This window comes from Protomyctophum parallelum (genome assembly GCF_964188405.1).
Source record: "Protomyctophum parallelum genome assembly, chromosome: 22".
Taxonomy (NCBI): Eukaryota; Metazoa; Chordata; class Actinopteri; order Myctophiformes; family Myctophidae; genus Protomyctophum; species Protomyctophum parallelum.
In genome coordinates, this window is record NC_139714.1 from 17,550,968 (window position 1) to 17,576,668 (window position 25,701).

Sequence of the window (25,701 nt, forward strand, 5' to 3'; positions counted from 1 at the left end):
ATACCACACAGCCTACCACAGGGCCAATACATCATATGTAGGCCTATACCACACAGCCTACCACAGGGCCAATACATCATAGGTAGTAGGGGTGTCAAAGAAATTGATTCGAATTAGAATCGCAATTCCCGGTATGAACGATTCAAAATCGATTCATAATTTCCAAAAATAGTTACAGGAGTTTTCACTACATGGTGTTTGTGAAATGTAAGCTTACCGTAATCACAGTAAACATCATGTCTTCAGTCATTTTCAAGTTACTGTAAAGTATAGTCACTTCAGTTCAAGACTGGAGTAGATTGTGTATTGAATCCTATGTATTGAATCCTATGTATTGAATCCTATGTATTGAATCCTATGTATTGAATCCTATGTATTGAATCCTATGTATTGAATCCTATGTATTGAATCCTATGTATTGAATCCTATATGTATTGAATCCTATGTATTGAATCCTATGTATTGAATCCTATGTATTGAATCCTATGTATTGAATCCTATGTATTGAATCCTATGTATTGAATCCTATGTATTGAATCGAGAATCATTTTGAATAGAGAATCGTTTTGAATCTGGGAGAAAAAAAATGCTTTTGAATTTAGTTTAGTTTTTTAATTGAGAATCGAATCGTGGTCCCAAGAATGGGAATGGAATGGTGGGACCCCCAAAGATTCACAGCCCTAATAGGTATAGGCCTACCACAGAGCCATCAGTGAAATCCCAAATAATTACCTCCCAGATTTACTCACTCTCAGAGTTAATTAAACTCTCTCAGAGTGTGTCTTCCTGCAGTTCCCCTGCATGGTAGTTTAGTCATGGGCCATTTTTGGAATGAATTGAGAATAAAGTAACATTATTGTCTTTGAGTTCCCTTTGTTACATGTCCCAAGACCATGAGTCCCCCCCCCCCCCAGGAATGGGCAGTACCAAGGGGGGAGGGGGGGGGGGAAGAGAGAGAGAGAGAGAGAGAGAGAGAGAGAGAGGGGGAGAGAGAGAGGGCGCAGCCAAGGAGACGGGAGAAAAACGTTCCCCCCAAATCCTCACACAGAGCTCAGAGACAGAGCAAAGGAGAGACGCACAGACAAAAGCATTCTTGGCTTTCAACAAAAATTTCAAAAAAATACCAAAAAAAAACAAAAAGGGGAAAAGAGGAAAAAAAAGAAGAAGATCGAAGAAGAAGAAGAAGAAGGGGAAAAAATACAACAACTAAAGAAAACTAATAGAAAAGGAATAAGAAAAGAAAAAAAACTTGGTGAATTAATTTACTTAATACAGATTTTATAGGAGTAGGAGGCGTGACAGCCCGCAAGAACAGCGTCGCTTCAACATCAAGGTTTTTTGGCTGCATTTGTGCAAAAATAACGGATTCCACCGCATCGTTGATTGAATGAAGAACAATACACTAATTTGGGTGGAAAAATACTTCAGCTGGCAGGATGAAAAAGACTGCGCGAATTACGTGGGCGCTTGTATCACTCGGTGAGTACAACATATGGTTTGCTGGGCTTTTGTTTATATTTGTGAATATATCGATCAGCGTCACTTTATAATTTCCTGCATATATCTGCGATACATGGAAACACATTGATGGGGAAACTATATATAATGCCTGCTCTCTCTGTGGTCCATAATGAACTGTCGGTCGCTGACAAATACACAAATGTGTGAACTTTTTCATCTGCAACAGGTGCGGTGCGCCTGACGCTGTAGCCTAGATAGACAAGTATAGTTGAAGTAGCAACGCTTTCATATATTACTCGACACAGCAGCAAAATATAAAATTGATCATTATCTAGCCTGTAGCCTATACTTCCCACTTTTTCCTGCAACTGCGAACTAATTGTAATGAATATAAAACGTAATTTAACATACAGTAGTAGTAGCGAGTAGCCTATACAATATGTATTATGTAGTACTAGCCAAACATCTGGACATTCTGTGAGTGACGAGATGGTGTCCCCCTACTTCCACTGAGACATATAATATTATAGACACTGCCTTCATGGTATCGGATAGGCCAATATATTGACAAGATTAAAAAAGTATAGGCTGGTCTATTATTCTATTCTATATTATTCTATATGTTTTCATGTAGGCTACTGAGCCTAGCTAGATTTGGCCCGCGGACCACCATCTGAAAATATCTTGTGCCAGGTGTTTAAAAAATATATTCAAACATTTTCACACTTTTTTTTTTTTTTTTTTTAAGGCTCACAACCTGTTGCATTGCCAAGCGTTGTGAGCTTGTAGTTCTAGTGTCAAATAACCTGCACTGTATATAGCATATGCAGCTTAAAGTGTTGATGCTATATTATAATTCATTTAGCCATCTGGGAACCTCCATGAAACACTCTCCAGGACCTCTGGGGGTCCCCGGACCCCACTTTGAGAACCACTATATGGTCTACAATAGGCCATCCCCTGATCAAGGCCAATGATCAATCATCTTGATGATTGATATACGCATGAAACCAGGGTTCTAATCCCAGGTTTTTGACCCTCCTATACGGGTTTAATGTTTGTCTTTAGTTCAAAGTTTGTTTAGTATAAACGCCATTGACAATGAAGGGAAAATCTACGTCATAATGTGTCGTTTACATCATATTGTCTCTGAATTGTTAACGGCGTTTAATGTTTGTGTTGGCACCTGTTTGTTTTCCATTACCATTACATCATCAGCGCCCCTCACTTCACACGGGTGTGATTTGTAGACCTATATACCGATTGCTGAGAGCTTCAAACATTGCGTTTGAATGCTGGAAAGACCCACGCTGACTGTCGAAGTAAAATATCTGCCTCCCCCCGGGCCCCCCTCCCTCAAGGGAGAACAGGCCCAAATAATGAAGTGCACCCGGGCCGGGCCGTGACCTCGTCTTGGAGAGCCCGTACGAGCTCCTCCCTGGTTCCACCGACGGGAGGAGAAGTGTTTTTCTTTAATTATGCATTCGTTCATTCGCACCTGCTGCCCCCTCACTGCAGTATGAGAATTAGCTCAGACTGGGAAACCAGACGGGAGGCTATTGTTTCTGACCAAAAGAGAAACACAGGCCGACAGCTGTCAGCACATTGTAGAAAAGAAAAAGGAAAAGAAAGAAAGAAAGAAAGAAAGAAAGAAAGAAAGAAAGAAAGAAAGAAAGAAAGAAAAGAAAGAGTTAGTTTTGTCTGACAGAATTGACCCCTTTTGACCTGAGATCAGATTCTAAAAATGTCTTCTAAATCCTGACAGTTTTCTGAAAAAGCTATGTTTCTATGTCAGTCGTTCTTCGATTTTTCAAAAATATCAGACCTACAAGCTCGTAGCGCGCCACTCGTAGCGCGCTATGAGCTTGTAGATCTGCTATTTTTCAATAGCTAAAGCATAACATAATGCTAACACCAAAAGGGGTTCCCGAGAAGAAAGAAAGAACAGAGTTTTGTCTGACAGAATTAAGACCACATCACGTTATGTATATGCTGTACAAAAAAAATGGCTGTGTCATTATTATTATTGTTATAATTATTATCAGCTCCTCTCCAGGGCTTTGAACCACTTCCTGAAGTCACAACCAGGCCATGTCGTCTTCACGCTGCAGGGTCGCCGTGGTTCATGATGTGCGTTTTCCTACAAGATTAAAAGACCGCCAGGATGTCTTAATGTCTGCATGGTCAGCGCCTCAGCGGCCATGCTGGTGGTTTCATGGTCAGCGCCTCAGCGGCCATGCTGGTGTTTCATGGTCAGCGCCTCAGCGGCCATGCTGGTGTTTCATGGTCAGCGCCTCAGCGGCCATGCTGGTGTTTCATGGTCAGCGCCTCAGCGGCCATGCTGGTGTTTCATGGTCAGCGCCTCAGCGGCCATGCTGGTGTTTCATGGTCAGCACCTCAGCGGCCATGCTGGTGTTTCATGGTCAGCGCCTCATAGCGGCCATGCTGGTGGTTCATGGTCAGCGCCTCGGCGGCCATGCTGGTGTTTCATGGTCAGCGCCTCGGCGGCCATGCTGGTGTTTCATGGTCAGCATGGGATAGGTACAAATTGTTCCATTTGTACACTCCGAGAGTTGAATTAACCCATTCTGACCTGAGATCAGATTCTAAAAATGTCTTCTACATCCAGACAGTTTTCAGAAAAAGCTATGTTTCTATGTCAGTCGTTATTTGATTTTTCAAAAATAGCAGACCTACAAGCTCGTAGCGCGCCACGCTATGAGCTTGTAGATCTGCTATTTTTCAATAGCTAAAGCATAACATGATGCTAACACCAAAAGGGGTTCCAGCCTGAGAGAAGTGAGAAAAATATGCCAAACGTAGTGAATCAGGCTGGATCCCTCAGGCTACAGACGGGGGTCGTTGGATCCCCCAGGCTACAGATGGGGGTCCATGGATCCCCCATACAGGCTACAGACGGGGGTCCATGGATCCCCCATGCAGGCTACAGATGGGGGTCCATGGATCCCCCAGGCTACAGACGGGGGTCCATGGATCCCCCATGCAGGCTACAGATGGGGGTCCATGGATCCCCCATGCAGGCTACAGATGGGGGTCCATGGATCCCCCAGGCTACAGACGGGGGTCCTTGGATCCCCCAGGTTACAGATGGGGGTCCATGGATCCCTCAGGCTACAGATGGGGGTCCTTGGATCCCCCAGGCTACAGATGGGGGTCCATGTGACCTTAAATGCATATCAAACTTATAGGGTCCTTGAAATGAAAAAAAGGACCCCTCCCACAGGGAGGGAGCGGAGAGAACAATTGATAGGAAAACGTTATCAACAAATTCCCCCCCGGTTCCCATGGAAGGTGTGGCACCGACCGGCAGACAGCCTTGGTTCTCTCCTCTCCCACTCTGTCTCCTTCTCTGTCTCCTTGTCTCCTTCTCTGTCTCCTTTTCTGTCTCCTTCTCTCCCACTATGTCTCCTTCTCTCCCACTCTGTCTCCTTCTCTGTCTCCTTCTATCTCCTTCTCTGTCTCCTTCTGTCTCCTTCTCTGTCTCCTTCTCTGTCTCCTTCTGTCTCCTTCTCTGTCTCCTTCTGTCTCCTTCTCTGTCTCCTTCTGTCTCCTTCTGTCTCCTTCTCTCCCACTCTCTCTCCTTCTCTGTCTCCTTCTATCTCCTTCTGTCTCCTTCTCTGTCTCCTTCTCTGTCTCCTTCTATCTCCTTCTGTCTCCTTCTCTGTCTCCTTCTGTCTCCTTCTCTCCCACTCCCGACAGACAGAGACAGACAGACAGAGGGAAAACGTGTGGAAGTGGGAAGACATTTAAACAGAGCGTATCCATCACACTGCAGAGCCGTGTTTTGAAAGGCGAGAGAGAGAACAGCTTCTTTCGGGGGAGCAAGCGATGCATTTCATCACTGTCCTTCGCGGGCTGATAAAGACCGGCTCGCCCTCACGTTCCACCGTAACCTCACACACTCCCGCGCCTGGCTGCGGCCTGCTATACTACCCAGCATGCCGCGCTGCATGCCCAGGTGTTCCGCTAATCGCGCCTGTGGCTGGTACCGTCCACCACCATGGAGCCCCTCCCTCCCTCCCTCCTACTCATCCTCCCCATTCCTTCGCTCTGGTTTTGAACCCCCTTCATCTCTCTCTCTCCGCCCCACATGCCCGTGTCATGGAGTCACACTCCAGCAAGACGTATAATCTATGCCAGTGGTTCATGTCAAGGACCCGCAAATTGACACTAATCAGCCCCGCCCACCCCCATTTGAAAAGATATGCCAGGGACCCCCCATTAAAGGACCACTTCACCACTTTTCAACCTATATATTCATATAAGACGGTTTCTAAACTGCCCACAGCCCTCCTATGAGACACAGACTGAGTAGAAAAACATCGTGCCATTTTATCATGATTATTAGTGAGGACCTATTATATTAAGATAGGTTGAAAAGTGGTGAAGTGGTCCTTTAAGAGAAGATTTTTACGGCTCTAGCAGTGATTTTCAACCCGTTTAATTTCAAGGGACCCCCCAGTTTGACATGCATATTAGTCTACAGACCCCCCATTTAATGGCATTTTCTATCTCTGGGACCCCCGATTTATATTGTAAAATCAATGTTAATCTAACTCTGAGAGTGTACAAATGGAACCAAATGGACCCGTTTGGTTCCATTTGTACACTCTCAGAGTTACAGACCCCATAAGGGTCCATTTGGTTCTTAACTATCATTTAGCTGCAGGGGACCCCCTGGAACTCCCTCAAGGACCCCTGGGGGTCCCCGGACCCCACTTTGGGAACCACTGATCTATATGTTATCCCATTTTGGGCAGGAACCCCTTTTGGTGTTAGCGTTATGTTGTGCTTTATAGCTATTTCAAAATAGCAGATCTACAAGCTCATAGCGCGCCACCGAGTGGCGCGCTATGAGCTTGTAGGTCTGCTATTTTTTGGGTTATACTGGCTCTCAAAGTGGGGCCTGGGTTATTAATAGTTATAGGAAGGAACCAAATGAACCCGTGCGTCTCTGTAACCATAAACTATAATAATTAATTACTTTCTTAATACTTGTATCCCTGCCTCATCACTTTCATGGCCACTCCAATGAAAAAACAAAACAAAACAAGGCAGATATTTCTTCATTAGCCGATAGCCATGAGGCAAGCAAAGTGTCTGTTTACTCCCATCTCGCACAGCGTCTGCTAAATGCCTACATTGTGCACACGTGTGCGTGTGCGTGTGTGTGTGTGTGTGTGTGTGCGTGCGTGCAGTGTGCGTGTGAGAGAGTGCGCACGTGAGTACCTCTATGTGTGTGTGTGTGTGTGTGTGTGTGTGTGTGTGTGTGTCTGTGTGTGTGTGCCTATAATGCCCATGTGTTTTCCAACAAAACTTATGGCTGAATTTCCACACTCCTTGAGTGGGTTCCAGGGGTCCCCAGGGGGTTCCAGGGGGTCCCCAGTGGGTTCCAGGGGTCCCCAGGGGGTTCCAGGGGGTCCCCAGTGGGTTCCAGGGTGTTCCAGGGGGTCCCCAGGGGGTTCCAGGGGGTCCCCAGGGGGTTCCAGGGGTCCCCAGGGGGTTCCAGGGGGTCCCCAGGGGGTTCCAGGGGTCCCCAGGGGGTTCCAGGTGTTTCCAGGGGGTCCCCAGCTAAATGACTGATAGTTATAGGAACCATCAATTCTATATTTGGACACTCTCGTATATAATTAATACTGTATATATTAAATCACGGGGGTCCATGAAATGAAAAAATTGCACCTGGCTCTGCTCTATAGCAAACCGAGGAGGTTTGACTGATGTATTAGATTAGATTAACGGGCCTCCACTTTGGACCTCTCCCCCACCTTTCTCCCAGAGGAGGAGGAGAGGTACGTGTCATCACAGCTTTATTGAACTTTAGCACCAGAGCCCATCAGAGACACCCCCCCCCCCCTCCCCCCCATCAGAGACCCCCCCCCCACATGAGTTCAGCCCTACATAAACACACACGCAGCAGCTTTTTGGTAACTAAGGACGGGCTAGGGAATGTGTGTGTGTTGGTTGACAAGTGCTTAATGAATGTATAGGCTATGCATGTACATGCGTAAGGTGTGTGTGTGTGTGTGTGTGTGTGTGTGTGTGTGTGTGTGTGGTCAGTCGTTAGATTTACGGCCCCCCTCTGTCTCTCCTTGTCCCGCCCCCTGCTCCTCCTCTCCTCCTCTCCCCCTTTACTTCTTTTATGCCTCATGTGGAGAGTTTACGTTTACGCATTCACGGCTTCTCTCTCACTCTGCATATCGGGCCTGTGCAAAAACAATGTCTCTCTCTCTCTCTCTCTCTCTCTCTCTCTCTCACTCTAACAGTATTTCTGGAAGGAGATGGTAGTGGCAGCCACACAGCAGGGCGGCCTGCACGGGGCCAGTAACCCACGTGCGTGCGTGCGACCGTGCGTGCGTGGACGTGCTTGAATGCGTGCGTGTGTGTTCTACATGTGCAGAGTTAGCTGTTCAGTCAGCTATATCTGCATGGAACCACCAGTGGTGCCAGGAACCCTGGGCCCTCCCCCGGGCCCTTCCCCGGGCCCTTCCCCGGGCCCTCCCCCGGGCCCTTCCCCGGGCCCTTCCCCGGGCCGGGCCCCAAAGATTAACGTGTGTCTGAGGCGTAAACGTGCTCCATATGCGCCAAAGGGGTAGACAGAGGAGTAACTAAATAGATGTAGCTGTCGCTCAGAAGCTCCGGCTGGACAAAAGCCGCCCCGTTAGCTATAGTGACAGGAGGAGGCCCCACACAAAGACCCCGCTCGCCCCCACGTGTGGCTCTGCCGGGGTGGGTTACTGTGTGGCTGCCACTACCATCTCCCCCTCCTTCCAGAAATACTGTTAGAGTGAGAGAGGTAACTTAGAGAGAGAGAGAGAGAGAGAGAGAGAGAGAGATTTGGGATATTTTTTGACAATCTTTGAAAACGACTTTTCCCGGAACAGGGAACTTGTTTCAGTGTAAAATCCCTTTATTCTCCCCTCAGCCAGTGTGTGTGGGGTCTAGTGGTCTTAAGAGTATATATACTCTTAAGGGTCCAGTGGGTATTTTTACAGCATGGCAGACAGGAAGGCAGGACAATTCAACAAGTCTCCACCCAGCTGGCTCCGATTGTCGCCGTGCTGCTTTAACTGCGTACGGACGGACATACGACGTACGGATGGAGCCTCCGCACTAAAACAGGACTGTGGGTCGACGCCCGCTGGAGCCAAACAACAGAAGCTGTGGTTGGGAGGGCCTCCGTGGCACCCCCCCTCCCACACACACACACACACACACACACACACACACACACACACACACACACACACACACACACACACACACACACACACACACACACACACAACACCGTCAAGGTCCAGGGCTTGGCTATCATGGAAGTATAGACTTCAAAAGGTAGACCCCCCCCCCCCCCCCCCCCGAACCTCAAATGACGTCACATTGTTATACTGTGTCGGACTAAATCTGAGACGAAAACAACCACGAAAGTCACATTTGACCGCTTTCTATTAGATGACTCTGGACGCGCTCAGAGAACATGTCTAGGTAGATACCCTATAGTGCTCTTCTTGGTGCATTTATTTTAGGGTGTACCTGCTGCGATCCTGCGGTGAAACTGTGCGCGGCACATTCCCACTAGGCTGCAGAAATACCACTTGACATTTTTCAAATCATCCTCAATGGTGGCCCCAATCTGCCTTTTCACAGGAGGCAGACTTATTTTTCTGTGACCAACTTTTTTTTAAGAACCCCGGGTTAGCACAGACATTACAGGAGAGGGAAACAACAATGGTGTATACGTATAACATAATACATGTTTCTTTTTCTAACAAAACAAATATGATGGAAACCAAAGCAAAACGTGACAATGCTGTTGAAACAGACAAAACATGGATGGGTCAGACTTTGTTTACAGGAGTTCAAGTATTGGACCTAACGGAGTCCTGATCTAACCTTCTGTGCCGCTGTGAGTAGGGCTTGGATGGAATCTGTCCTTGCTCCCTGTGCTTATAGCGCCACCTAGGGCCCAACCGGCCCCGTGCTCGAGCACTGGAAGCCTCCAGACTCAAGACGTCATAGAAGGATAGCTGAGGCCGACTTATGGATTTTATCCAAATATCGCGCAAATCAGTACACATGATCTTTATATTCATGTGACCAAGACGGATCTGTCATCTGTGTGATTTTCTTTTATATTCTATCGTTGGTTGGCTAAGATTGACATCTAACGTTTTCAGGTGTGGCCTGTTTTGAACAAAATGCCTCAAATCATGTGTCCAAATTGCTGATAAACTTTGGTTTGCATGCACATTTCTGGTACGTTGAGGAACAATGAATGGCACCCTTTTAACATAAACATTGCCCTATTATAGCGCCACCAGGAGGCATATCTTTCCAAACATCACAAACGTTCCTGACCTGGTGGAGACCTTGTGAATGTTATTATGCCCTGGAATAAATCTCTTGAGCGCGCGCACGGACACACACACGCACACATGGACACACACATGCACAGGTGAGCGTGCGATGCACACACACGCACGCACACACATGCACACAGTAAAGTTTCCTATTGTGTAACTGAGCCAAGGTTGGAAAGGAAGAGCAGTAGAAAAACAGAAGGTTCTCACACCCTCTCTGTCCCATGAGAAGATCTGGTTGAGCATCTCAGCCCTCTGTCTCACCCTCGAGGGAGGGCAGAATCCATTTGTTCCGGCCGACGTACCGGCCGGTAAACACCGTCGGCCGGCGCGATAGGTCGGCCGGTCGGTGGGTAGGTCGGCCGGTCGTTTGATATGTCGGCCGGTCCGTGGATAGGTCGGCCGGTCGTTTGATAGGTCGGCCGGTCCGTGGATAGGTCGGCCGGCCGGTCGTTTTCTTTTTTTTTTTTTTTTATGTTTGGGGGGGACGGGAGGGGGGACCCCCAGGGACCCCCAAATGGTAACTGTCATTTCTCTACCGTTTTGGACGGGGGTGGGCTCGTTGGAATCGTGTCACCCCCCTGGGGGCGTCTTTGGGGGTCTCAAGGTTCGGGGACCCCCAGGGACCCCCAAATGGTAACTCTGTCATTTCTCTACATTCTGACCTATCCACGGACCGGCCGACATATCAAACGACCGGCCGACCTACCCACCGACCGGCCGACCTATCGCGCCGGCAGGCACACAAATAATTAAAATTAAAAAAAAAAAAAAAAAAAAAATCCTGTTGTTTACCGGCCGGCCCGACGGTGTTTACCGGCCGGCCCGTCGGCCGGAACAAATGGATTCTGTCCTTGCTGTCACCCTCTGTCTCACCCTCTGTTCTCACACCCTCTGTCTCACCCTCTGTTCTCACACCCTCTGTCTCACCCTCTGTTCTCACACCCTCTGTCCCATGAGAAGATCTGGTTGAGCATCTCAGCCCTCTGGGGGAGACCATACAGGAGAGCAGCCAATTCATCACTGATGCTCAACCAGTTGAGAACCACTGAAATTGATAACAAGTAAAAGTCCTGTAAGCATGCGTGCATGCATGCGTGTGTGTGTGTGTGTGTGTGTGTGTGTGTGTGTGTGTGTGTGTGTGTGTGTGTGTGTGTGTGTGTGTGTGTGTGTGTGTGTGTGTGTGTGTGTGTGTGTGTGTGTGTGTGTGTGTGTGTGTGTGTGTGTGTGTGTGTGTGTGTGTGTGTGTGTGTGTGTACTGTAGCTTCTAGCTAGGAATGTCCCGGTGAGGTGAGAGCAGCCTTGGACCTGATAAGAGCAGGGGGTATCAGGGGGTGCTGTCACCTGCTAAGAAACAGGCACAGGGTCAACTGGGGTCATCCCAAATATGACACCACACCTCGGGAAGGGGAGGGGGGGAGGGGGAGAGGGTGGAAGGGGAGAGGGGAGGGGGAGAGGGGAAGGGGGAGAGGGGAGGGGGGAGAGGGGAGGGGGAGATGGGAGGGGGGAGAGGGGAGAGGGAGAGGGGAGGGGGGGGAGGGGAGAGGCAGCCAATAATTGTTCAAAGCACACAAGCAGACAGTGTGTATGTACGTGTACGTTTAATTGGCAGCTTAGCCAAAATGATGAGCAAATCAAGGAGGGGTGCCATGACACCTTCCACTCACTGAGCCACTCACCACAATGACAGTGAATGGATGCATATTTGGGCTGAAGAAAATTAGCATTGCCGTTTGACAATTTGACAACCACCCCCCTCCCCCCCCCCCTCCCTCCAGACAAGTGAAAAAATATCTCAAATGACGTCACACTTTTATTCGGCTCTAAAATAGGAGTATAAATCGCGCCTTATACCCTTCCTGGAAATGTAGTGGAGACAAAAAGGACAATATTTGTCTTTGAAATGTATAGTTGAGTGAAAGCAATAAAAGTTAACTACAGAGGTTTACTGACCCGATTCAAGCAGATGTACTTCATGGTTACTGACCTGTGGTCACTGACCCGTTCCACAACGGCTTTTATAGGTACTTGAGTCCATACAGCAGGAACCAGGGCTGATATTTGGAGGCCATTGTTCTCCTTCGACTGGGTCTGGGCCTTAAGACGGAGCCAGGATTGTTTCAGGGTGTGTTCTGTTGGGGTAAAAAGCTTCGCTCACGGTTGGGTGGGGGACTTCCTACGTTATTGTTTGGAGCATCCTGTCCTGTTGTGACTATAAATAGCGGAACAAGAAGAAGTGTCTGGGGGTTCGTTCGTCGTTTGGAGCTCGTCGTGGCTATCTCAACGTTTTATGTCCCGAAAATAGCTGATCTATACAAGTTCTCGACATGTCGCCGCCCTGGCTGCAGCGCGTGAGCTTGTAGAAGAGCAACTGGTTCCACTATAGAGCGTCGCAGTCCCGCCCCCTACCACCAGGGCCCAGGAAATTATTCCCAGTTCATTTTCCCTCATAAGACATTTCAAAAAGTATTTATTTTACCCATTTTGACCTGAGATCAGATTCTAAAAAATGTCTTCTAACATCCTGACAGTTTTCTGAAAAAGCTATGTTTCTATGGGCCGATTCATACTCCTATTTTAGCGCTGTTTCGGCGCTGTAGTGCCGAAATGATTTCGGCTCGTCAGAAATTTTCAGTAGCACCGAAGAGCCGACTTTAGGACGGTACCTGCCCCCCCGAACCTCAAATGACGTCAAATTGTAGGCTCTACAGCGCCGAACCGACTTTTATTCGGCTCTAAAATAGGAGTATGAATCGGCCCTTAGTCAGGCGTTCTTTGATTTTCCAAAGAACGCCCAGAATGTGTTCAAGACCTTTTAAGCCTCGTACAAAGCTAACTCTTGTCGTGACAAATCATGACATCATTATTTGTCCGGGCCGAACAAATAATTTGAAAGAATTAAGAAAACGGCAGGTTACAACACTTTTTTTTGTTGTTTTTCTTCTTTGTAATTATTAGTTTGGTCCAAAATATTGTGTTTGTTTTCATGATTTAATTGTCACGACTCGAGTTGTCTTCGTACGACGCTTAAAAGGTCTTTAAATTAATATGTTTTGAAATGTCTATGAGGAAAAAATGCATTGGGAATTATTTCCTGGACAGGACTGCGACGCTCTATTATGACAAAGTATAGCCTACTGTAGGGGTATTTTCAAATGGGAGTATTTTCAAATGAATACATTACTATCTGTTTACCACTAGTAGTGTGTATAAACGCATTTAGACCTGACGTCAAAATAAAAATATATATTTTTAAAATGCCCTTTTTCCTGAAAAACCTCAATTTACAATTTAGGCATTTAGCAGACACTCTTAATCCAGAGTGATTTACATTAAGCAAGAACAAAAAAGCATGGGAATACATCACATCAGTTGTTCTCAATATTTCAAGTCAAGGACCCCAAAGATTATATGTAATATGCTGCCGACCCCCATCTGAAAATATGTTGTTCTGGGACTCCTCAGAAGCAAAGATTTGAGTTAAAAACTAAAAGATTTGAGGCACATCTTCATGATTTAAAAACAAATAGCAGACCTACAAGCTCATAGCATGGCACTCGGTGCCGCGCTATGAGCTTGTAGATCTGCTATTTTTCAATAGCTAAAGTATAACTGGAACAACCTACCTGTCCATATTCGTTCAATAACATATTTTCATTTGTTTAAAACTGTGCTGTCCTCTCATCTTGAGACTACCTGTTTTCACTAATCATCACTGTAGCAGATCCATGATGCAATGATCCATGTGTTATGTCTACGTTATGTCCATCTTATGTGAAATGTTGTTTTTTTGCAGTTTTTGTTTTGTTGTTGTTTGTTTGTTGTTTATCTAGGGATTGTATTGTTTTGTCTTGTTTTGTCTGGTTGAATTGTTTGTAAAAAAAGTGTAGGCCTATTTTGTGAAATGCAGAGATGGTTCATCTCAAGGGATTGTTCCCAATAAAGAATTTCAGACAATAACATAATGCTTTAAAACACCAAAAGGGTCGGAATAACGTGTTCCTTCCACGCGCTACGTCCAACCAGGGAAACTCCCCCCTGTCAGGTGTAAAGGAGCAACTTGGACACTCAGGCATGAAGGAAGCATGAGTTCAAGTCCGTTGCTCTCCCCTTGTCCCCCATATATGGGGACTAGGTTGGTGGAGGGTGTGTAGAGCCCAGGATCACATTAGATAATTGACACAGGGGTGAACAATGGGTTACAAAATCGTGGGATAAAAAATATATATTAAAAAACAAACACCAAAAGGGGTTCCCACCCCAAAATGGGTTAATAGACCTATACTAGCTATTCAGTAACGTTCCAAAAGTAACGTTTTCCATGTCATTCCTCCACAGGCCTTCTATTTCACTGTGTCTCTAATTCCACGGCCGACCCTACCGACGCCCCCAGGACCACCGCGGCCGCCCCGCAGCCACAACAAAGCACCGACGCCCCTCCTCCTGACGCGTCGTCCAGCGCCCTGGGGGGAGTCGCCCCGATGACAACCGTCTTGGCCGCCAAACCTGACTCGCCGTCAGTCACGCCTGCCGCTCCGCCTCAACCTACCACACCGCCGCCGCCCACCGCGACCACCGCCGCACCGCCTGCCGCTGTCGACGTCGACGCAGGCATCGCCACCACCAAGCCCCCCACGCCGGTAGTGACTGACGCACCGCCTACCGACGCAAAGGTAGCCATAGCCCAGGGGTGCCCATACCTTTTTGACTTAATCTCATTGCTGAAAGAAAAACCTTTGGAATAGTGGCGCTGATGTTACATATAAGGTGAAAATGTAATTGTTTTTTTTTTTTTTTATGCTGTAATGCTACTTTGTAGTGCAACATTTGAGCTGACAGGCCATTTTCATGTCAATCAATCAAGTCACCTTAATTCAAGTGATAGATTATATAAATTTAGGGGCATGCCATGTGATCTACCTGCACAGCCTTTGTGATCTACTGGTGGATCACAATCTACCTTTTGGGCACCCCTGCCATAGCCTGTTCAAACCACTATCGCGCCCACGGCCGGGCAAACGCTATACATGAGCATCAAGAGCAGCACCTCCAGACTCTTGAACAGTTTCTACTTGTCCACAATTAGACTGCTGAACAAGAACTAGGACTGGTGACGCTGCACAGACTGAACTGAACTGGTCTCCTTTTAGTAGAGAATACTTTATATATTCTAGGCTACATCACTTTACTTAATTATTTTTACTAGCCCTTACCCGTTGTGAGATATTTGCCCCCCCCCCCCCCCCCCCCCCCTTGTGGCCGTGGGGGGGTACTGCGCCCGGTGCATTTTTAATTCACTAATAAATTAATTGATAATCATTAATGTGTCAAATCAAAAAAAGGGCTTCGTTAAGACCTCCATATGGTCAATGCCTGTGTGGAGCGATTGGTGCAGACAATGAGGAGCTACGGCGGTGTTTCTGACAGACAGACAGACATTGTTAGAATTATAGTATGATGATGATATATGCATACATATTGTACCATGTAGTTTAGTCATGTACTATGCACTTTCTTTCTTTTTAACTGCAATGATGAGCTGCTGCACAAACAAGAATCTCACCCATGTTACCTGTGATGTGATGTGACAATGAAGTCTGATTCTTCTGATTCTGAAAGGTGCCAACGGTCGCCGTTCTGCTGAAAGACGACAGTCCCACGGCGGAGGCGGCGGCGGTCCCACAGCCCACTCCGGGTCCTCCTACCGTCCCTGTAGGGTCCGCGGCGGAACCGTCTACGCCCGCTGCTGCTGCCGCCGCCGGTGCCACCCCGACGAAGCCCTCTGGGGGCGCCGTCGTCCCCGCCCCGGCTACCACCGTACCGACCGTAAAGGTGGTCACGACGGCGGACAGCCCCGATCCGAAAGCGATCGCCCCGACCCCCGAGGACCCGCCGTCTGACCCCGGGCTGACCCCCGCGGTGCCCGCCGCGGGGAAGGACTCTGGGGTCTCTGTGACGCCCGCGCCCGCTGCCACCACCGCCAAGGAGAGCATGGAGGGGCACGGTATGACCTTAATACTGTTTTATTCATTTTTTGTGGCTTTCACCTTTATTTTATATATTTTATGGAGGGACAGACAGTAGGAGGTGGGGAGAGAGATGGGGGGGGAAGACATGCAGTAAAGGCCGTCGGGATCGGGAGTCGAACCCGCGGCACACTGCCAGACTGGATTATAACAGCCAAGGTGCCTGGACCACTGAGCCACGGCCTAAGCCCTTTACTGTTTTATTGATGCACTTTTACTACTTTTTTTTCTTCTTTTTTATATGTTCTTTTTGTGGCTTTCGCCTTTATTTTATATTTTTTATGGAGGGATAGACAGTAGGCTGACAAGAAATGAGATGGGGGGGAAGACATGCAGGTCTCCTACGTTGTGATGCGTTGTGAGCTTTTAGGTTTTTGCTCTTTTTTGAAAATCTTGAAAACAAGAATTCCAGGTTCAAAGTTGTTCATTTCTACCACGGTGGATGCAATATGGTCAAATGATCCTCATGTTGGAGAGACAGACCAGTCACTTTTGATAGCAGTTCTGTTGCATTCTATAATATAATCCACATTCTTTCTTATTCTTTTTGACATGAAGGGACATCAGGAGGAAATATCATTCCCACGACCACGGCAATAACCACCAGCCCAGTGAAGACCACAGAGTCCACCAGGACAGGTTCTGACCCGTCGGGGACCGGTACCACCCTGCCTACCGTCGCTGTCACAGAGAAGAAGATGGCCGGTACCACGTCAGAACCAACACCAGAACCACCTGCTGTGTCCACCACGTCCAGAACAGAACCACCAATAACACCAACGACATCACCGACAACAACATCAACAACCACCACCACTACAGTTGTGGCAGTCGTAGAAACGCTGACAAAGACAATATCGGTAAGTCCAATTCCAGATAATATAGCCAGTGCTTGATACCATATCAGTGTTGTTTTCGTCGACTAAAACTAAGACGAAAATGGTTCGTCTATACTATCTTTTTCCACTGAAGAAAACGAAATGGAAACGAAATGAAAACTATGTGCTACGGTGACTAAAACTAAGACTAACAATTTCGTCAACAAATAAAAACTAGACTAAAATGTTAGGAAGGGACTAGTGGACAAGAGATCCAGTATAAGTCATTTTACACTTGGTTGCATGCTGAAAATAGCCGATCTACAAGCTCACAACGAGCTTGTAGATCTGCTATTTTCAGCAAGTGTAAAATAAGTCATTATGACGGCAACAAGGCCCGCCAAAATACGTTTTAGTCGACTAAATCACCTGTAGATTTAGTAGACTAAAATCTTATGACATTTAGTCGACTAAAACTAGACTAACACTAAGACATTCCAGGTGACTAAAATGTGACTAAAACTAATAAGTGAAAACTATGCAAGAGACACGCCATGCTGCTAAATGTTTTGCCACTCAGTCTAGATGAGGGGGGCGTGTCCTGATGCGAAAATCATGCATGTGCATACTCTCTATAATATGTGAGAAAACAATGGCATGTTTGATATTACCATTATCATCACTGCACATCTGTGATGATACTCAAATATATATACCTCTAGTTCAACTGGTATCTTTTCTATACACACAAATGGAATGTTAACAATTCTCTACTCTCTTTTTTTCTTTACAGTTTACTAAAGGGCGAGAGGTAAGATGTGGTCTTAATTATAATGTTTTATATATTATTATAATTTTTGCCTGCAACATACAGTAGTAATAATGTGAGCTTGTTAGGGATTCATGGTTTGCTCGAGACGCGCCAGGGATACCGACGCCGGGCTGTGGATCAGTTATTATCTTTATATATATTTATTTATATATATATATATATATATATATATATATATAGTTATTATCCTCCCTTCCTTGAGATTGTCACTAAGCGTCACACCATATCAAACCAATTTCTATAAAAAAAATTGAAGAACGGTTAAGTTTACAAATTGAAGATCACGTCCACCAGTACATTAAATTAGCTCAACCCATGCCTAAATGTGACACGCATGTTACAATGTCTAACCATGTTCACACTGTAGTGAACAACAGGGGTTACTAGTATGTACAATGTGTCACATGCACAGTAGGTGAGGTAAGGACCAAAACGCAGGACAGCCAGGCATCGTAGGGTTCAAAACCATTCATTGGTGTTTTAATACAGAAGAACAGGTGAACATGAACAACTTAAAAACAGACTCAAACAGGTGACAGGATACAATGGGCTGTATTTTGCGTGTCTTATAAGTACCAGGTCTTATTACTTAACTTAAGACCTGGAGGCGTGGTCAATGCTCTTTGGCCACTCAGAATAGCCAAATGGCATTAATCACCCACGCCTCCAGGTCTTAAGTTAAGTAATAAGACCTGGTACTTAACCCATTCTGTACGGGAACCCCTTTTGGTGTTTTAACTATTGAAAAATAGCAGATCTACAAGCTCATACGAGCTTGTAGGTCTGCTTTTTTTTATCGTGAAAATGCAGCACAAACCTTTGAACATATACTTTCAGAAGAATATATGACTCAACAAGGACTGACTGGGGAACAAAGACTGATATACACATGAGGGTTGATTACACAATGAGACACAGCTGGAGCAAACAACAAACATAGAACCATGGAAACTAGACCAGGGAAAACAATACGTAGAAATACAAGACCTAGAGGCTGTACAATGAATGACAAAAGTCTGTGACTGTGAGACAATGTTTGAGTTTTCCTGGCAGTGACACGAGCGCAAAATGGGCCACCATGTGAATATGGTCAGTGGACCAAAGTGCTGGTCAGCACCAAACCCAAAGCGCTGGTCAGCACCAAACCCAAAACGCTGGTCAGCACCAAACCCAAAGCGCTGGTCAGCACCAAACCCAAAGCGCTGGTCAGCACCAAACCCAAAGCGCTGGTCAGCACCAAACCCAAAGCGCTGGTCAGCACCAAACCCAAAGCGCTGGTCAGCACCAAACCCAAAGCGCTGGTCAGCACCAAACCACAAAGCGCTGGTCAGCACCAAACCCAAACCGCTGGTCAGCACCAAACCCAAAGCGCTGGTCAGCACCAAACCCAAAGCGCTGGTCAGCACCAAACCACAAAGCGCTGGTCAGCACCAAACCCAAAGCGCTGGTCAGCACCAAACCCAAAGCGCTGGTCAGCACCAAACCCAAAGCGCTGGTCAGCACCAAACCCAAAGCGCTGGTCAGCACCAAACCCAAAGCGCTGGTCAGCACCAAACCCAAAGCGCTGGTCAGCACCAAACCCAAAGCGCTGGTCAGCACCAAACCCAAAGCGCTGGTCAGCACCAAACCCAAAGCGCTGGTCAGCACCAAACCCAAAGCGCTGGTCAGCACCAAACCCAAACCGCTGGTCAGCACCAAACCCAAAGCGCTGGTCAGCACCAAAAACCACAAACGCACAAATTGTAAGGAATAATAATTGGAAGTCACTGTAGAAAGAGACCAGAGAACAGGAAGAGGAAACTGTGATGTGATCTTAGACATTCTGTTTCCAGCTTCAAGGCAGGAAACAGTGAAGCTACGCTTTAAAAATAAAGGATTCCAGCCGTCGGGTGGAAAAACTATCTTAATGGGAACCCTTCCTGCCTTTCACTAGTTTCCTATTTTCCCACACCTCTTTTTTGGGGGGGGGGATTCTCGACAGTCGACACACAGCTGCGGCGTTCTGTAAAACGCCAGGAATAATCCACACATCACTTCCAACAGAGGAAGTCATGACCTCAGCCTTTGACCTTTGACCCCTCCGTTGGACTCTAGAACGCACCGATCAAAGGACAGTGTGATGTCATGTCAGCGGTATACCACCCATTGTTACATTGACGGTTCAGGGCAAAGGATAAAAATGGGATATGCTGGAAATCTGGGTCGATGTGACTTTATACGTGTGTGAGATTATATTTAGTTTGTGTGCTGCTGGCGTCGCACACTGAGAGAAAAAAATAAGAAAAAAAGGAAAAAGTAAAGCTGAGCTACAGGCTCACAAGTTGCAATTTTTTGGTGTTACGAGTATAATTCAGACTTAAAGGATAGTACACTTTCAAGTACACTTTTAGTTGCTTGATTCAGTATTGTTATTTTATATAAAATGTAATTTACAAACCAATTGTAACTGAAAACACTGGTGACTCATACGGCCCTCAATACGAGAGGGGGCCATGTTATTTCGATTAGCCTACTTTCTTCATTATTATTATTATTTAATTTATTTATTTTATTATACAAAAATGAAAAAACATGGCGCCCCTCACACATTAACCAATTCTGACCTGAGATCAGATTCATACGAGGTTTCCACTGGACACACACTGGTCTGATTAACCCATTCTGACCTGAGATCAGATTCTAAAAATGTCAGTCGTTCTTCGATTTTTTTCAAAAAAAGCAGACCTACAAGCTCGTAGCGCGCCACTCGGTGGCGCGCTATGAGCTTGTAGATCTGCTATTTTTCAGTAGCTAAAGCATAACACGATGCCAACACCAAAATGGGTTCCCGTTCAGAAAACTGTAACTCCTTCCAAGCACAGACAGACACAAGTGGCTTCCTCCACTGATTTATTTGAAGGCGTCTTCAAATCCTCCAAACCCACCGTGAAAACTAAACAAACAATAAAACAAGGATGTTACAATTAACACAAAGAGACTTTAAAAGTTACAAGAAAAGTCACAAGAGACTGTCTAACTGATAAGAAAAGGTTATAAGGACCTGGAGACTGGAGCGTATACATTCCCCCTTTGTTTTGCACGCAGCCAACGGGGTATTTGTCGTTTGTTTTGTCTGTATTTTATGTGAAATGTTTGCATCTACATGCTGTGCATGTCACTTTGTGTTAATTGTAACATCCTTGTTTATGTTTAGTTTGCACAGCATGTAGATGCAAACATTTCACATAAGCAAAATACAGACAAAACAAACAACAAATACCTCGTTGGCTGCGTGCAAAACAAAGGGGGTATACTCTCCAGTCTCCAGGTCCTTTTAACCTTTTCTTATCAGTTTGACAGTCTCTTATGACCTTTTCTTATCAGTTTGACAGTCTCTTATAACCTTTTCTTATCAGTTTGACAGTCTCTTATGATCTTTTCTTATCAGTTTGACAGTCTCTTATGACCTTTCTTGTAACTTTAAAGTCTCTTTGTGTGACCAGTGCAAACGGAGCTACTGCACCTTGCTGCTTCTAGCTCCTTGTGGCTTGATTGCTTACACAAAACTCCTGTGTGAGCAGACCAAACGAGATACAGAACATGACTTTGACTCTTCAAAAATAAAAGTATTATAATAACTTCACACAAAAAATACATTAAATTATGTTTTAACATGAATGTAACTTAGCTATGAACTTCTTAATTATGCACTTGTACTTGTACTAGAAAGTAATAAACATTCATGAACTTATTTTAGCCTTCTTATGAACTTCATAGAGAAATAAAGCAAATGATATTACTTGTAGTGGCAACAGTTACAGACACCGTCAGTCACAAGAACGGTGAAGAACCAAGGACAGGTTGTTTTTGATTAATCTAAAGTGGTTAAAATGGATGTTTGAAATTTGTCTGATGAAATTAATATAGAAAATATCTAAATACTGAAACTTTATGGGTGCTCACAGAAGCCTGAGTTATGCATAGAAATGATCCCCAAACATGTTTCAAAAGTGAAATATTCCTTTTAACCCCATTCTGGGCGGGAACCCCTTTTGGTGTTAGCATTATGTTATGCTTTAGCTATTGAAAAATAGCAGATCTACAAGCTCATAGCGCGCCACCGAGTGGCGCGCTACGAGCTTGTAGGCTGTAGGCTTGTAGGCTAATTTTTGAAGAATCGAAGAACGACTGGCATATAGAAACATAGCTTTTTCAGAAAACTGCCAGGATGTAGAAGACATTTTTTTTAATCTGATCTCAGGTCAGAATGGGTTAATTAAGTGGACATGTTCTCATCGTCAGAACAAAGAGGAGAAGGATCTGGGGTATGTGTGCACCAAACTGATGGAGGCCATGCATGCAGCCAACTGTACCATGACCGTACGCCAACACCGCGGGAAGACATACTTCGACAGCGTGCAGATCGAGGGCACAGGTAAGGTAACCCACCCCAACTAACCCACCCCAACTAACCCACCCCAACTAACCCACCCACAGGTAACCCACCCCAACTAACCCACCCCAACTAACCCACCCCAACTAACCCACCCACAGGTAACCCACCCCAACTAACCCACCCACAGGTAACCCACCCCAACTAACCCACCCACAGGTAACCCACCCCGACTAACCCACCCACAGGTAACCCACCCCAACTAACCCACCCACAGGTAACCCACCCCAACTAACCCACCAACAGGTAACCCACCCCAACTAACCCACCCACAGGTAACCCACCCCAACTAACCCACCCACAGGTAACCCACCCCGACTAACCCACCAACAGGTAACCCACCCCAACTAACCCACCCACAGGTAACCCACCCCAACTAACCCACCCACAGGTAACCCACCCCGACTAACCCACCAACATGTAACCCACCCCAACTAACCCACCCACAGGTAACCCACCCCAACTAACCCACCCACAGGTAACCCACCCCAACTAACCCACCCACAGGTAACCCACCCCAACTAACCCACCCACAGGTAACCCACCCGACTAACCCACCCACAGGTAACCCACCCCAACTAACCCACCCACAGGTAACCCACCCCAACTAACCCACCCACAGGTAACCCACCCCAACTAACCCACCCACAGGTAACCCACCCGACTAAACCGTTTCAGCAACCCACTCTGCAAAGTAGAGGGTATGCACGTGACATCAGTTATGCGGGAACGCCCACTGAGTGGCAAAAAACTACTTTCTGGCCTTGACAGCCCATTCATCCACACAGAAAAGTCCTGTCTGGTTGCATTAAACAATGTTAAACTCACCAACATTGCAGCTGTACGAAAAGCTTGAATTATCCTCCTTCTATCTGCAAAGTTTTTGTTTCATAAAGATCCACCATAGAAATGTTATGAGCTACTTTCTGTCAAGAAATGTCCTGCATTTGATTATTTTTCTAAGTATCAGAGTTTGGAAGTGCTTGTTTTCAATAACACATTTTGCTGCCTCCTGCATCATGTGACATTTAGAAACAGGTGGTACGGCAGGACGGTTGAGTGATTTCCAACGAGCGCTTCCAAACTCCAACACTCCATGCTGCTCAATGTTCTGCCACTCAGTCTAGATGAGGGGGGCGTGTCCTGATGGGAAAACCATGCATGTGCATTCTCTCTATTGAACTGAACTGTCGTGGGAAAATCATGGTGTACACTACAGTATGACCTAATATAATATAAGCATCTACCAACAGATCATCATAACCATATTTTCTTTGGTTGTTTTTTTTCTACAGTGAATCCCTCTCTTGCAACCCGGTATTATGAAGAGATCACGAAGGCAAACGCAAAGGTACGGCACCTTGATTTGCAGAGATAAATATAATAATTATATTGGATTATATCAGGTCTTGAGATATACCAGACAGTGGCCTTGTGGTTAGAGTGTCCGCCCTGAAACTGGGAGGTCGGGGTTCGATCCCCGGCCGGGTCATGCCAAAGACTGTAAAAATGGGACCCAGTGCCTCCCTGCTTGACACTCAGCATCAAAGGGTTGGTTTGGGGGGTCAAATCTACTAATCAAATGATTCCCGAGCGCGGCGCGGCTGCAGCTCACCGCTCCTTGGCTGCAGCTCACCGCTCCAAGAGATGGGTCAAATGCGGAGAACAAATTTCACTGCGGTAACGTGTGTGACAAATCGTATGACTTTGACTTTGAAGATATCATACAGCAAACATAAAAACCCTGGTGGGATATTAGGTCACTAAGATCAGTGTGGTAGCAAGGACCAGGTTGCAAAATGTCTACCTTTTATCTCTTTAGAACATTAATTTTGGTATTGTTGTCTGGGAAAAGGCCCCGGCCTGGTTGGCATCATCTCAGTCTCTCTCTCTCTCTCTCTGGGAAAAGGCCCTGGCCTGGTTGGCATCATCTCAGTCTCTCTCTCTCTCTCTCTGGGAAAAGGCCCTGGCCTGGTTGGCATCATCTCAGTCTCTCTCTCTCTCCCTTTTCTTGTGACAGAAGTCGGGCGACAACTCCACCCTCATCGCCATCCTGGCGTCGTGTGGAGCTCTGCTGGTCATGATCGTTGGGCTGGCCATCTACGCACACCACCGCAAACCCTACAATGAGAACCAGGTAGGCTACAGTACAGTACAGTACAGTAACCATGCAGGTACAGTACACAGTACAGTGATGCTGAATGGCAGAACTCTGAGTGTTCTTTTTTTGACCTGAGATCTGATTCTAAAAATGTCTTCTACATCCTGACAGTTTTCTGAAAAAGCTATGTTTCTATGTCAGTCGTTCTTCGATTTTTCAAAAATAGCAGACCTACAAGCTCGATCTTGTAGATCTGCTATTTTTCAATAGCTAAAGCATGACATAATGCTAACACCAAAAGGGGTTCCCGACCAAAATGGGTTGTTGACAACTTGACATTGACCTCTGGGTTCTCAAAGTGTGACACAAGTCCAGGGGAATTTATCAATATAACTTCAGTTTAACCACCTCTAGTAAGACGGAACCACCTTACCCCAAATAGTTGATCTACAAGCTCACAAGGAGCTGTGAGCTTGTAGACCGGCTGCTTTTTGGTGAATATCCCCCCTAGAATGTGGATACTGGGATTCAAGTGGTTAAATGCCAATTATAATAAAGTTATAATTGGCACAGAGTGCCACGCGACGAGCTTGTAGGTCTGCTATTTTTGAACAATCGTGAAAATGTGCCTCAAATCTTTGAATATATATTATTACAGAGTGAACATTTTAACTCAAATCTTTGCTTCTGGGGAGGGTCCCTGGAACAACATATTTTCAGATAGGGGTCGGCGGTCAATTACATATATTTCTTGGGGTTATTGACATGAAATATTGATCACCACTGATATAGGAACATAGGGTATTTCAGAAAACTTTCAGGATTTAGAATTAATTTAAAAAAAAAATCGACATCAGGGCTAAACGGGTTAAAACCCATTTTGTTTTGTCTGTATTTTATGTGAAATAGGTGTTTTTAACATTGTTATAATTTAGCTATTGAAAAATAGCAGATCTACAAACTCATAGCGCGCCACCGAGTGCTACGAGCTTGTAGGTCTGCTATTCTTTTTAATCGCGAAAATGCGGTACAAATCTTTGAATAAATATATTCTTTCAGAGCCAACGTTTTTAACTCAAATCTTTGCTTCTGAGAGTGGGGTTCCTGGAACAACATATTTTCAGATGGGGTCGGCGGCCAAATACATATAAGTTTGGGGGTCCTTGACATGAAATATTTAGAACCACTGACATGGAAACATGAGGTTTTTCAGGAAACTGTCATGATTTAGAAGACATATATTCAGGCCTAAAACGGGTTAAACAGATTATTTTTTTGGGGTCTCCTCCTCAGCAACACCTGACCGAGGAGCTGGCCACGGTGGAGAACGGTTACCACGACAACCCCACGCTGGAGGTGATGGAGGTCCAGCCGGAGATGCAGGAGAAGAAGACCATGATGGCGCTCAACGGCGAGTTCAACGACAGCTGGATCGTCCCCATCGACAACCTCCCCGACGAGGAGGACACCCACCTGTAGGGGGAGCTGTAGGCCGGGGCAAAGTACGACCGACACCCACCTGTAGGGGGGGCTGTAGGCCGGGGCGAAGTACGACCGACAAGAGACAAGGGCTTCCACACCTGAGCCGACAGCCACGGACGTTTTTTCTCTGTCGGCCCGGCGTCTTTTTCCGGGGTTTTTTTAGAC

General features: G+C 46.2%; 1 protein-coding gene across 1 annotated transcript; it reads left to right on the forward strand.

The window, feature by feature from the left end:
* The first annotated feature begins 1,051 nt into the window (after positions 1-1,051).
* Positions 1,052-25,701, forward strand: podxl (podocalyxin-like). Its single transcript, XM_083757688.1, has 9 exons — positions 1,052-1,479; positions 14,184-14,518; positions 15,465-15,849; positions 16,430-16,731; positions 17,483-17,500; positions 21,803-21,935; positions 23,249-23,304; positions 23,974-24,090; positions 25,348-25,701. Exons 1-9 carry the CDS (start codon positions 1,437-1,439, stop codon positions 25,531-25,533), a joined length of 1,575 nt encoding a protein of 524 aa, XP_083613814.1. The 5' UTR covers positions 1,052-1,436; the 3' UTR covers positions 25,534-25,701.